The sequence below is a fragment of the Cnephaeus nilssonii genome, assembly GCF_951640355.1.
Source record: "Cnephaeus nilssonii genome assembly, chromosome: 6".
In the NCBI taxonomy this organism is placed as follows: Eukaryota; Metazoa; Chordata; class Mammalia; order Chiroptera; family Vespertilionidae; genus Cnephaeus; species Cnephaeus nilssonii.
In genome coordinates this window covers 34,420,339-34,435,144 of record NC_137077.1, presented here as the reverse complement: position 1 = coordinate 34,435,144, position 14,806 = coordinate 34,420,339, and the positions used below count along the sequence as shown (strand labels likewise).

Genomic DNA, 14,806 nt, shown 5'->3' with positions numbered 1-14,806 from the left:
CACAGGACCTCTGGGTACCAGGTAACTAAGAAAGGAAATCCAGTTCTCCAACCAGGCCGCTGATAAGAGAAATAAAAGTAGAGCTGGAGACTGTGCTCAATATTTCAATCAAACTTTTCTCCAGATCGATGACAAAACAATTCTTAATCTTCACAATCTTTTATTCATTTAAACGCCTATTGATACCTACTCCAGAAAGTGTTCAACTTCAGTTCTACTGTCCACTGATCTATCCTTTAAAATCTGTATTTCTGTAAAGTATGCATGGCTTTGGTACTATCTAGACTCAACTATAATCTAAGCTTCTTATATTCTCCTCTCCCAAGGGGGGGAAAAAAAAAATGAAGAGGTACTTTTCAGTAACTTCTAAGCCAGAGATCCTCTGTATCAGAATCAAAATAAGAAGGGCACCTTCTGATGCTATCACACACAGGTGTTCCCCGGAGTGCTGGTTCACATTAGGACGCTGGATTCCTTTTGGTTTGTGCACCTTCACTAGGGTTTGTATTGGAAGTCAAGGCTGAGAGTATCTTCCAGCTTTGTCCCACGGAGCTGCATGGAAGGGTCTGAGAGCAGGCTCACCTGGAGCAGGTGTCCACACAGAGAGTACACCCGTGACAGGGACAGAGGAACCGCACAGGTCATTATGTTGATGAGATGTTGGAAGTCTAGATACCTGCTTCCCAACAGACTGCAATGGGAATAAATGAAATAGTACTTGTGATGCTTGTCTGAAGAAAGAGTGTGAAATGAATTTAAAGATATAAGCAGCTACTAGTACTTTTTCAGGGATGAAAAGAGGATGAAAGAGAGAAAGAATTGGTCCAGACTGACTTGGAGTGAAAGCTATGGTTTAAGAGCCAATCACCTGGCAGGAATCAGGACCTCTGGGTGTGTGTGTGTGTGTGTGTGTGTGTGTGTTTCTGATTAGAAATATGCCAGTTAGCCTTTCAAGGTGATGCAAAAGCTCTGCTGCTGACCAAGGATCAAAAAGAAAATGCTTGTATCAGTCTTTTTGGAGAGCAAACAAAATCCAGGCTTCCGTGTCAACTGGGCCACATCACCGAGGTGGGAGGGGAAGCCTCCCAGCACTGAGGATGCAACTTCAGTGGTCAATTCTTCTTTGCCACTTTTCCCAGCTGGAGCCAAACAACACATCAGTTCTTCCAAGTCCATCACTGACAGTTTTCCATTTCCATGCCTAATCTCGGCCCTGAAAGACGCCCTCTCTCTTCACTGCCAGCCCCAAGAGTTATCTATCCATCGGTGCTAAAGTTGGCACCTTCTCTGAAAGTCTTCGGGGAGTCCCTCCCCCATGAACTGGATATAATCTCTCCCAACTCTGGCTGGGGAGGCTCCTAGCAGTTAACTCCCAGAAGTTAAACTATAGATTTTAATAGGTTCTATCTTGTAATACAAATATTTTGGCTGCTTTTCACCCAGCGTAGTACATTTTATAAACTCTTGAACCCTTTTCTTGCTTTATCCACTTCTCCATCTCTGTGTGTTTAGTACAGCAGTAAGTGTGCTTTTTATGCACACTTTATGAACCAGCCCTGCCCACACTTCAAACCAGCCATCATTCATTTAACATCAACAAACCTTTATTAGTCATTTAAAATACGTGCAAGGAGTTGGAGGTCATAAAGTTAATAGGAACCAACTGTGCTCATCTAAGAAGCTGCAACCCAAGGTTTAAGTGAAGAAACCCACCTAAATAACTGTGGCAAGCAGGCATAAGTGTTATCATAATAGGCAGGCACATGCTCGCATGCACGCATGCGCGCGCACGCACACACACACACGTGTGAAAATAGAAGGGGAGAATCATTTCCATGGCAGGAAAAGTTCTGGAAAGGTTTCATAGAAGGAAAAAAATCATTTGTTGAAAATCAGGTTTCACTAGTTTATAATCATCTCATTTAATTCCCACTTAACCCTCTAAATTAAGTGTGGAACTTTTGTTTTGTTTTGTTTTTGTTAATTCTCACCTGAGGGTATTTTTCCATTGATTTTTAGAGAGTGGAAGGGAGGGGGAGAGAAACATCGATGTGAGAGACACTGTGGATTGAGCCTGCAACACAGGTACACACCCATGACTGGAATCAAACCCGGGGACCCTTCAACCTGAAGGCTGACACTCTATCCAGAGCCAAACCAGCTAGGGCAGGTATTTTTTAATGTATTTTTTATTGATTTCAGAGATGAAGGGAGAGGGAGAGCGAGAGAGAAATCAATGATGAGAGAGAGTCACTGGTCAGTTTGCTCCTGTACTCCCCCTGCTGGGGATCAAGCCTGAAACCCAGACAATGTGCCTTGACTGGAACCGTGACCACTGAGCCACACCAGCTGGGCTAAGTTAGGTATTATTTTTTACCCCCATTTCATAGATAAGGAAATTGAGGCTCGGAGAAGATAAATAATTTGGCCAAGGTCATACAGCTAGTAAATAATCAAACTGGCCATCACACTCCCAGTGGTCTGGTTCCACAGTTCAGGCTGATTGAGGTTCCTACACCAGATTTCCTCCTCCTCCTCCTCCTCCCCTCCTCCTCCTCCCCCCCCCTCCCCCCCCACCCCCCCCCTTCCTTCTCCTCCTCCATAGGCAGATAAAAACAGTGACACCTGAGCCCCGCCTTCAGGACTACAACAGACTTCTACAGGCCTGTCTGGAGGGAGGGCAGGGGCATTCCAGGGATAGCCAACAGCCTGAAGATGGCAAAGTTTAAACCATCCAGGGAGAGGAGATCCCCTTCCATAACCCAGTGCAGGCCTATAAAGTGGAGCGGTTTGGGAGGAGCAAGCCAGTGGGTGGTCCTCCACCTTCCCTGTGGTAAGCTCGGAACGTGTGATAAAGGACATACATTTCTCACCTGCTTAAGAAAATAAACACTGTAAGTAAAGCATTTTGAATGTATTTGAAATTACTGTTTTACAACAATAATCTTGGCCCTCTATTACAAACATCTAATAATGCAAACTATGTTGAGTGGAAGACTGACTCTCTACATTTCCCATTCCTCCAGCCTTCTCTGTCTTTATCTCTCTGTGAAGATGTTACCTAGAGACTTAAACCGCAAGAATAAAGACTAGAGACACTAAATACCAATAATTTTCTTAGATAAATGACAGATGTCCTACCATGCCAACCAACACTTAAGTATGTTCAAATGAGAATTTTGATGTTACTAGTATATTACTAAACTGATTTAAACATTTTAAGAAGTGTAAAAATATTTTAAACATGGTGCCAGGTGGGTAATGGAAATATCAGGGGGAACACTTTATAAAGTATACTAGAGGCCCGGTGCATGAATTCATGCACAGGTGGGTTCCCTAGGCCTGGCTGGTGATCAGGGCCCATCGGGGCCATCTCACTCAGTCCCGATCAGGGCCCAGCCAATTAGGGCCTGCTGGCCGGGGGGGGGGGGGGGGGGGGGGGGACAAATGGGGGGGGACCGAGGGAGATTGGCCGGCTGGCAGGGGAGGGGAGAGGGGGGGACCATTGGCCAGCTGCGGGAGGTTGGCTGTGGGAGTGCACTAAGAGTTTAAATTGTAGAGTCTTCAAAGTTCTCAAAAGCCTCCAGCCACGAGGAATGAGGGAGGCTCTGGGCAAGGTGAGGGGTACGAGAAGGGCTGCCATGCCAGTTAGCAGACTTGCAAAAACCAGGACAGGAAATCACTGGCTCCCAGATGTCTCAGGTGCACTGGTCTCTTGCAGGGCCCCTGGCTCACAGATGACAGTGCAGGTGTGGACGAATGGCCGCGATTCCAGGCACCTGAGTAAGTCAGTTCGCACAATGGAAGCTGGAGGTCTTCAGCTAAATGGCACCGTTGAAATGAGGGCTACCAGAATGAAACGTCGTGGCCTGACTTACAATTTCCTGAACATTACATCGTAGAGGGAGAGATTGCGAAAGGATGTTATAATCACTGTTCACAGCACAGAAAGAGATCTTGCATTTTAGAACCAGGGAGTCTTTCCACACGGAAAACAGTAAAGTGCTTACTATACTAATATTTCAGCTTTCCCTAAATATTTTAAACATTCAATTTGATTTCTCTTCCTGGAGTCAAACTTTGATAGCGTGGCAGTCCCTCCCTTCTCTCACCCGCCTCCCTCCTCACCCCTCTTCCCCTCACCCCTCTCCTTTCCCTGTGGTCCTTTCTTACACTCTCATTGCCTACCTCTTCTCTCCCCCTCCATTCTCCTCTGGCTCTTCACTCCTTTCTCCCCATCCCCTACCCGCACTCTCTCCTCCTCTCTCTTTCCTCCCCCTGAAACATGTGAAAAGCCCTTTTAGTCCATCCTGGTTTATCTTGAGTACTGCGATCCTGCCTGACATTCTGCCTAAGATCCAGCCCAGGAATAGCGGCCTATGCAAAGCTGACCGCAACCTGACTTTTAATTTCTGAGTCACATAAATTCAAGCCACTAGAAGGGCAGACTGACACCTCAAAAGAGCTGGGTCTGATAACATCCCAGGCGAGACCATGGGATGGGAAGGGAAGGAAACTGCCCCACAGACCACCTCAGTCTGGAAAATGTGCTGCTCCTCCAACAGGGCCTTCTCCAGACCTCCACGGATTCCAGAGTCATTGACCAGGAGGACACCCCATCGCTTGGCAGCTTGCTTAATCGTAGTGTTTACCATGAACCTGTCAGAAAACGTGAGCAGGCAATTACGTTAGCACCAACTGATTTTTGGTGGCCAATCTTAAAAGGGTTTCCTCCCCAGTGCCAGTTTTAGATTTGTATTTTAACGAGGGCCTTCCTGTGAAGCTGCCTAGGAAAAAGGGGTCTGCAGGGATTGTGTGTAAGGAAAACGTGGCCCTGTATTCTGACATAGAGACCTGTTTCGTGTTTCCCTCCTGGGCTGGGGGAACTTGCAACACCTTTTTCACGCTCTTTAGCTAAAGGGTGTCTGGAAGTGAGCACACGGGGGCTCGTTAGCACCACCCAGTGAGACAGGAAAGAAAGGAGAGGAGCGTGGGCCGGAGCCAGGGACTGGAACTCCAGTTTTGACACTTTCTGGCTCTGTAACGGTGGGCCAACCTCAGTTGTGAGAGGGCCCAGCCTCATCTCATCTGTGAAATGGAGATAACGCCACCAACATGGCAGGGCTGCTAGGAGACTAAGGAAGGTATTCCTTATGAAATAAATGCCTGCTACATGATAGGACCCCAATAAAAATGCTGGCCCTCCCAGCCCTCCCTGTAACGTTGCTACTTTTACCTAAGAAGAATTAATTGTGATCACTCCCCGAGTTCATATTTGGTATTCAGATAAATAGCAACCAACTACTTGTCCATAAAACGTATCTGGTGAAAGCTGCTTTTTGAATTACTGGGTACATTTTCACGTTTCTTTTTTTTTTTTTTCCAGTAAAGCCTACATATTCTTTCAATTTGGCTAATTTTAACTTGTGAGGGGCAACACTTTCTTAACAGGCTAGATAAAATCCATTAGTTTCACAAAGCAAATTGGAGCTTTAACTATATATTAATCTAACTATATTAAGCTAACATTTATGGAGCACTTACTATTTTCCAAGTATTGGGCTAAGCACTTATATGTATTTAAATGCATTTATATCTCGTTTAAACCTAACAACCCCATAAGACATACTATAATTATCCCCATTTTACAGATGAGGAAACTAAATAACCTGGGAGACACTCAGTCACAGGCAAGAGCAGAGAGGGAGCCCCAACTGAACAAACTGCATTCGCTTTTCAAAACGGTGCTTACTCACATCTTTCTATCATCCAGAAAGCTTTCAAATATTCCAATGAAAGAATTTTGGCAATCTCCCCCTGATCCAAATTCCCACAACTGAATTAGATTTTCCAAAACTCCTCCTTGCTGTATTTCGGAGAAGAACCTAAACTCATCACCATATTCCAAAAGGAAAGTGGAGGTTTAATCAACTGCTTCCCTGAACTCTCTGCCGGTCTTCCTTTAGTTATGTGTGTGTGTGTGTGTGTGTGTGTGTGTGTGTGTGTTTCTGCCTCCCGTGTGTCTTAAATAACAGGTATTTTCTAATCATCCGATAACTGAGAACAGTCCCACGGAAGAGACCAGACAATGTCGCCGGTGAAGACTACAGAGGGGAAGGAGGAGAAAGGCACCGCTTCGCTTCCAACTCGGTTCACAAAAACTCCACAGAAGAATAGAACTCATTCCACCGACGGCTTTCCTAAAGCTGCAACGTGAGGCGGGGCGGGGCGGGAACGCGGTGACCCTGCTCCCACGCGCTCCGCTGCCCGCCCCGAGGAGGAGCGGGTTTGAAGCGGGGAATGGACGTGAATAGTCCCAGTTCCGCGTGGACCGGCCCGCAGAACCCGAGCTCCTGCAAAGCCTACTGACAACTTCCTACGAAAGGAAGATGAAATCGAACAAGTCCCGGCAGCAGCCCCTGCAGACGGCGGGGTGGGCGCCCAGTGGTCGGCGGGGTGCGGCTGCTCGCCGTCACAGGGTGGACGGTCCCTCGCCAACTCACCATCGCCAAAACGCCCAGCCCGGGACGACGAAGCCCGGCGGCGGGCAGACCGAAGGCCGGCGACGGCCGCGGGCGCCACCCCCCACCTCCCGCTCCCTGGGTGCACGCGGGGCGCCGCCCCGCACTTGTGCCCCAAGGGACGACCTTGGCTCCGAGGCCAGCAGGAGGCAATGCCCGGCCGAAGTGAGCTGCCAGCAAAGTGCGCCCACCGGGTGGGGTGGTGCCCCGCCGGCTGCTCGCCCCCACCCTCCACCCTCCACCCCCCACCCACAGCCCGCGCGTCCGGCGCCGCGCCCCCACCTGGGGACGCCGGCCCGCACCCTCACCTCTCGCCGCAGCCTCCTCCGCCGCCGCCATCGCAGGAGGCGTGGGGCGGGCTCCGCAGCCCCAAGGCTGGCAGCATGGAGAGCCCGGAGCCCGCTCGGCGCCGGCCCGGGCGGCGACCTGGAACGGGGACTCGGGCACCCGCGCTCCGCCAGGTGCCGCGGCCGCCGCCACCGCAGCCCCCGGGCGCGCAGCCCGCGCCGAGTTTCCGCCGCGCGCCGGGCGACGGAGCATGCGGACTGGCCCGCCCGCCGGCCCGGGCGCCGCGGGGCTCGGCCGGAGCGGGACCCGGCGCGGGGCGGAGTCACAGCGGCGCCGCCCCGCCAGCCCCGCGGCTGGAGGCAAAGTGCGGCGAGGCGGGCGAGGTCGCACCTGGCGCCCCTCGGAAAACCCGCCTGTTTGAAGCAGGTTTGCACGGTCGCTTTAAGGCCTGAGGGTGCCGAAGGTTGGAGCTGTTCCCCTGGGGGGAAAGGCAGAGGATGAATGGGGATCGTTGCTCGAGGAGGAGGAGGGGGTAGCGGGGCAGGAGCTTGCGGGGGACGAGGCGGGGAGGGTGTGGCGGAGGGAGGTTGTCCCCTGCGCTTTTCTGCCTGGGGAAGAAGGAAGGTTTAGCTGCAGAAACGAGGGTGTAATGGCCGAGGAGGCCGTTTCAGATCCCGAACCGGCTGGGTAAATCCAGAAGCCAGATCCTTCCAGGGTCCCTTCATGCTCCGCCGAAAGCGCCGGCTCGCTCCCCCTCACTGGCCCCTACACCTGCTTCTTGGTTACAGTGTGTCTAGCAGAGGTGGTGGAGGCAAGGAACCGCGGAGGACACACTAAAGCTTGGCTTCAACCAGCCTAAACCTATCCATTGCCTTACCGGACTCCTCATTACCGTCTTAACTGGCTGCTGATGACCGTGTCCTCAGAGCTACGTAGGGGTGACCCGGGGTAAGGGGCTGCAAGCGCGCTCCCCCCAGAAGATGGCAGGGCGGGAGAAAACTGTCACAGTCTGAAGTGGAGACTGGGATTATGTGCTGCTGGAGGTGGGAGTGCTAAAAACTGTGCTGCCTTTCATACAACGCACCGACACATCCTAATCAAAGCCACTCTTGACACATCTCCATCCTAGCTTTGACTTGGAACTTTACCTGAAATCCACCAATACCAACTTCTGCTGGCAGCTCAGAAGGAAAGGTTCCAGAGAGCCTGGCAGATAGTCTTAAAATCTGGTCTAGGGTCCCCTGCACGTGTTCAACCCTAGCTTTCCAGACAAGTACACTGTTTTGAGATACTTTTTCCAACGGGTGTGTGGGGGCTGGGGGGGTAGGGGAGTGGGAGGCTACTTTGAGACCTGAGCATGCATCACATGGTACCTTAATGGTGAAGCGGAGTTGCTAGGACCCTGGTTAAAATACACAGCACAGACTATGTAAACATTGTTTGCTTACAAATGACCTTTGGGAGGTGTTTGATCACTTGTAATTCTTGTCTGATTAGTAGGCAAACAGAGGTTCAGAGGTGATGAGTATTTTGGCCAGGATCAGTCAGTAGCTGGTAGAAGCCAGGCGGTAAAAGTCGGATCTCCTTCTTAGGAGTTCATTCTATGGTGTCCAATAACCTTGCCGTGAATCTTCGTAGTCCTTATTTCTAAGAAACGATTCACTTGCACCAAACAGCCTAAAAGCCAGAGAGAAGGAATCCAGAACTTAAATATGATAATAGGAAGTGTGCACAAGAAGAGACCAACCGGGCTCGGCAGGGCACTCATTCTCACAGGGTTCCCCTTACTGTTCAAGTCTACACAATTTTTTTTATTTTAAAAGAGTAGTTCTGTTGTATCGCATAGGATAAAACAGAGAGCCACGCAATATCTTCACAGGTGGATCTCTCGTTTGCAACTAGTGATTTCCTCCGTGGGCAAATGTAACAAATGGGCAAGTGTGGCTCAGTTGATTGGAATGTCATCCCATATCCTAAAAGGTTGTTGGTTGTGTCTAGAAGGCAACCAATCAATGTTTTCTTTCTCTCCCTCTCTCCCTCTCCCTCTCTGTCGCACTCTGACCCCCTTCCTCCCTCTCAAATCAGTAAGCATATCCTTGGGCATTAGAAAAAAAAGTTTTGAAACATAAGCAGAATTCATGTATGTAAAAATATACATATACATATACATATACATATACATATACATATACATATACATATACTGGTTCTGGTCAATGTGCTTTCCTTGCCAAAAGCCCAGGGACAGCTTTGCTCTTCAGGAATCATCGCCAATCCTAGAGTGAACTAAGTTTGTTCATTAATTTTGCTTCACTGCCAAGTAAATGGTCAGATAAGAACAGTACTGGAATTAGAAATCACTGTCTTGCAAACTACACATTCCTACACTCCTCAATCTCCTGCTGGGGTTGTTTTGTGTGTTTTTTAAAATATATTTTATTGATTTTTTACAGAGAGGAAGGGAGAGGGGTAGAGAGCTAGAAACATCGATGAGAGAGAAACATCGACCAGCTGCCTCCTGCACACCCCCCACCAGGGATGTCCCTGCAACCAATGTACATGCCCTTGACCGGAATCGAACCTGGGACCTTTCAGTCCACAGACCGACGCTCTATCCATTGAGCCAAACCGGTTTTGGCTGGGGTTGTTATTTAGTTTGGGGGTTCCTTTAAGGCCACTTAGATATTTTAGTTGGTCCAGGGCAAAAAAAAAAAAAAAAAATCCACCTGCTTCAGAGTGTAGTTCAATTGAAGGAAAACACTATGTATTTCCAATCATGCATACAAATAAAAATCAATAACAACTATCCTAAGTGACTGAGGAAAGTAACTAAATTATTAATAGTTAAACTACCCTTTTCCCCACTGCCCCCAACCCCCTCCCCCCCCCCCAAGCATTCTATGAAGGGTGAATACTGGGGAGGATTCTTGGATTTGCTGAGCAGGTTGACAAGTGGGAGTGCAATTGAGAGAAATAGGGAGGCCAAATGTCTTCAGAAGGATCAGCTTGAGCTTGGCCTATGAAGGGGAGAAGCAGAGAAGTTAATTGTTAGGAGGGTATACTCATAAGAAAGAGGAAAGGTTGTGGTGGCAGCTGCCAGAGGGAGTGGGAATTGAGAGATCTTTTGAAAGGGTATTTAGGGAACTTCATTGTGTAATGCAACGCCTCTTATATTATTTTTCTAGAAAATAACAGCTTTAGCAAAAGCTACATCCCTTTTCAATGTCTTTAGAATTTATTTATGTTTTTATTAAAAGTGAAAACATTTTGAGATTGACCTTAGATGGAAAGTAGGGCCATCCACAAAATGCGACGATTTCACTCATTTGTTCACAAATATTTATGGTGCGCCTACAATGTGCCAGGCACTGCTATAAGCACTGACTTTTGAACTTCACCCACTGTAAACCCCTTACTTCTTACAGATGTTCTCACAATTGATGAGGCAGTGCTATTTCGTTTTGGAAAAGTCCAACCAGTGCCCTTTGCCCCCCTTAGTTCAGTGGTTCCCCAAGTCGCATGTGCATGAGAATGTGCAGAATTTCAGCCCCAGCCCCAGAGACTCTGATTTAGTAGGACTGGGAGAGACATGCTAAATCCTTATTTCAAACTAGAGACCCGGTGCACGAATTTCTTGTACTGGCGGGGGGGGGGGGGGGAGGGGAGGGGTCATTCAGCCCAGCCTGTGCCCTCTCGAAGTCCAGGAGCCCTCAGGGGATGTCTGAGTTACAGCTTAGGCCTGCCCCCCCGCCCCCCAGGCAGTTGGATATCCTTAGGGCTGCCAGGGAGGCGGGAGAGGCTTCCACCACCACCGCTGCGCTTGCTAGCTGTGAACCCAGCTCAGGGCTTCTGGCTGAGCAACGCTCCCCTTAAAACTCAACAGGGGGCAGTTCCTGTGTTAAGTGTCTGCCCCCTGGTGGTCAGTGCACATCATAGCGACCAGTCGTTCCACAGTTTGGTCAATTTGCATATTAGCCTTTTATTATATAGGACAGTGATGGGCAACCTTTTGAGCTTGGTGTGTCAAACTTCGCCAAAAAACTGAGCATAACTCGGGTAGTGTGTCACTTTGAGGAAAAAACATTATTTCACAAATGTTTCATCCTCAGGAGCAGCAAATGTTTTATCCTCGGCATGCGGCCACCTCAGCGGCCACGTGTCATCAGAAATGGCTATGTGTGTCAGTGCTGACACGCGTGTCATAGGTTCGCCATCACTGATATAAGATAAGCACCCTAGTTGATTTTGAAACAGTTGCTCTGAGTGCTCTACTTTAGGAAATATTGCTTCAACTTGTTAAAAACGAGTTTTGTTAAGCCTGGGTTATTGCAGGGAGTAAGTCATGTATGTGTGTGTAAGATTTTTTTTTACTAGCTAGAGGACAGGAGTAGCAATAAACTAAAAATCTGAGAAAAATACAGGGAGGAACAAGATGCATTAGGACAAAAATGAGGGAATGGTTGTGCTGACATTTCTTATATATGGAATTATTGCTTAAGGTTATTTTTCCCTTGGAGATTATGTGTTTGTGTGTGTTTATATGTCAAAAGCTGAACTAATTTTTACTTTAGCAGGTTTTGGACACTGTTAAAGCAAGTATGGCGTTCTGGGTCCTCTTTAGTCCTTCCTGACTTGATTAGCATTCTACAGGAGAGCTCTTCACGTTTTATATATATATATTTATTATTGACAGTATTACAGATGTCTCCCTTCCCCCACCCCCTTAATCCCCCTCTGCCCACAGGAGTTCTTCTAGTTTTCTTTGTGATTGTGTTACCCAAGAGGACAAGAAAGTCAAAGGACAGTTTCCCTTTCCTTTTATGGGTTTCTCCCTGTGGAAGAGACTTGCAAGTCATCCTGTTTAGATTTTGATAACTAATCCTTTAATATGAACAGTAATGAAATTCAGAGATAACTTTGTGGTATTAGCACAAACTCACCCGTTTCGATTTCTATTAGTTAGAGCCCATCTCGTTCCGTTAGACAAAGCAGGTCAGTCAGTAGTAATTAGGCCACCCCACCCTGTCTGGGTCTTGGTGGGAAGTCAGTTGATGAGGGTCCCTTACAGCAATATAACAGCTGTGGGGGGAGATGGACCAATGAAGAGATGAATAGGAGCTGGGAGGGATGGCAAAAGACCAATTTCCATCCTGTATGATGTCGTCCACAGACCCACTCCTACTCCTGGTTCTCAGAAGGACAAGCACCCCAGGATCCCAGTAGCTGAGCCCTGGTCTAGCTCAGTGGCATGCCGTACTCCTGTTTTAGATAGGTCAGGGAAGACCTAGGTGGACCAGCCCTTCAGTTCTACATAGACAACGGCAGAACCAGCAACAAAATCCAGGTGCAGTGGCTTCAAGTAAAAGCCATCACTACAAGCCAGTTTTATTCTGGTATCAGGTGGCCATGTGATTTGGGTCAGCCTCACTCAAGTACCAGGAAGGTGAATCCTGATTATTTTTTTTAATATTTTTATTGATTTTTTACAGAGAGGAAGGGAGAGGGAAAGAGAGTTAGAAACATCGATGAGAGAGAAACATCAGTCAGCTGCCTCCTGCACGCCCCCCACTGGGGATCGAGCCCGCAACCAAGGTACATGCCCTTGACCAGAATCGAACCCGGGACCCTTCAGTCCACAGGCTGACGCTCTATCCACTGAGCCAAACTGGTCAGGGCCTGATTATTTTTAAGTCCATATCCAGGCCAGGTACCGTTGTAGGAATGGACGGATGACATAATCATGGCCAATAAAACCTGGGGGTTAATTTCCTTAGAATGCTTCTGGGAAAGGGTTTATTTGTTCTTTAAAAAGGGGGCACATAAGAAATAGTTCTCTTTTTAAGGACCTACATGTTGCATGAGGATTTGGTGCTTAGTCCCTGTAGCTATCTAGCATCTGAGAAAACAAGACCAAGGATTACAAAGTAGAAAAATAGACAGAATGATAGAAAAATGGAAAGAACTTGCATCCTTGATGTTTTTGATACACTAAATTGACTACCCTGGATGGTCTCGATCTTGTTTTAATGTTACATAAGACGTTCATTTTCCTTATTGTTGAATGTATTTTTACTTCTGTCTTCTGACATTTGCCTTCAAAAGTACCCAGTGACAACTGTCACTAGCTCCCCACATATTTTTCTGAGGTTTAGACGCATGTGAGGTAATTTGTCAATAAAGCATGATATATGATTTGGGGAAACAGAAGGAGCCCTGGACTTGGGTCCAAGAGCAATTTATTACCTGTGTTTGGATAAGTCATACTCAGCCTCATGTTCATCATCTGTAAAATGATGGCAATTATGTTTATTTCACAGAGTAGTACAAACTAAAATGAATAATGTAAGTGAAAGCATTTTGTATACAAATGTAAGTTTATCTATCACAAGATGCTTTCAAAAGTAGATGAATTTAGTCTCCAAGTTTGCGCCAATGTCCAAATTTTGACATCGTGTTTTCACAGTTTTGCCTTCACCATCGCATTATTGAGATGATGTAAGCCAGGGAACAAGTAGGTTTTCTGATTGGCTCCTTCTGAGCTCTGCAGAAAGAGTATCATGATTATCGGTGTCTTTCATGGGACAGAATGTAGTGGTACTTGGGTATTTGGGCCACTTATATTATTAGTTTTCATGCTATTTTGAGGCATTTTCAACTTAATTTTGAAATATTTTCAATTTCAATTCTACTTGCTAATTGGTTTTGGCCTAGTGGGATCGTTGTATATAAACCTGTACAACTATCTTGATTATTTAAATATAACACAAATGAAACGTCAAAATTTTATTTTGTTCTTGATATGATCCTTAAGTGTAAAAATTGAATACATTTGCAGATTAGTCTTTCTTGAGTTTTGGGTAACACCCATCTCAAAACTCAAAAATGAAACAACAACAAGAAAAACCTCATCAACGTAAGTATTATAAACATAGTTTTTATTCTTTTCTTACCTTCATTGAAAAAGGCCTCATGCCACCAAAACATTTTTTGAAACTCAGTAACTGAATGAATACAGAACTCAAGGGCCTGATGATTATTTTTCTAGACAACTGCTGAATAATTTATATTGCTTTTTAAAAAATAACTAAGATCTATTTTACTTCATTTCTTTTTAAAGTAGCAATATCCCCTCACATTTTTTTTCATAAAAATCTAAAATATCTCTAGTAGTCCCAAGTGTCTTATATTTACATTTGTTCTAAGTGTTTGTTTCATTAAAATTTCTCAGAAATAAGTGCACTTCTAAAGAGAAAATAAAATTTAAAGACAAGAGGAAATCATCACAGTTGTAGCAAAACAGTTATTTTGAATGTTCTGAATCTTAGCAATTCAAAGAGAAAATATGTTTAGTAGCCAGGGACCTCTCTACTGATTAAAATTTCAATTCAATTCATTCATTTGTAGATCATCAAAAAAAGAACAGCTGTATCTCCTACCAGTACATACTGATTGATTGGTTGTCTAAGGGTTTTCTACAATGAAACACCAAAAATAAATGTACTTAAAATATTTTAAAATTTACAAATTTACACAGAGATATAGAGGTGTTTACAAAACAGAAAAAAGAATGCTTTTATAGATAAAAATGAAACACAATCTTAAGCCTTAGCAACCAAAGAAAGTTTTGAATATTCCACATTTGTTATTTTCCATTCAACTAATAGGTTATTAAATCAGCTATATATTTAATTCAGAAAAGGGTGATTTCTAAGAAATTCCTTATATTCAGATAGCACTAACTATGCTTCAATACATTTAAAGATTTAAAGCTATGTTAGTAAGAAAAGCATAAAAGAAAAATAACATAACTTGCTTTAATACAAAGGTTTTTTTTAATAAAAAAGTTGGTCTACATTAAATCAGGAAATCAATAAATCTGAATTATACAAGCGTTCTATATATTTAGAAAAACCAAAAACACACACTTTATAATAAAACTCTTTAATTCAAAATAGAGTCTAATTTAAAGAAAATATCATTATGCCCAGTTGGGTAGA

At 45.7% G+C, this 14,806-nt stretch overlaps 1 protein-coding gene across 2 annotated transcripts in view; it reads right to left on the bottom strand.

Moving 5' to 3' along the window:
* Positions 1-7,082, bottom strand: part of BMAL2 (basic helix-loop-helix ARNT like 2) — a 77,326-nt gene extending 70,244 nt beyond the window's left edge. For both annotated transcript variants that reach the window (XM_079774638.1, XM_079774639.1), the window contains exon 1: positions 6,830-7,082. In XM_079774638.1, the coding sequence (XP_079630764.1) occupies positions 6,830-7,061 (232 nt within the window). In that variant the 5' untranslated portion in view covers positions 7,062-7,082. The remainder of the gene's footprint in view (positions 1-6,829) is intronic.
* Positions 7,083-14,806: the final 7,724 nt, after the last annotated feature.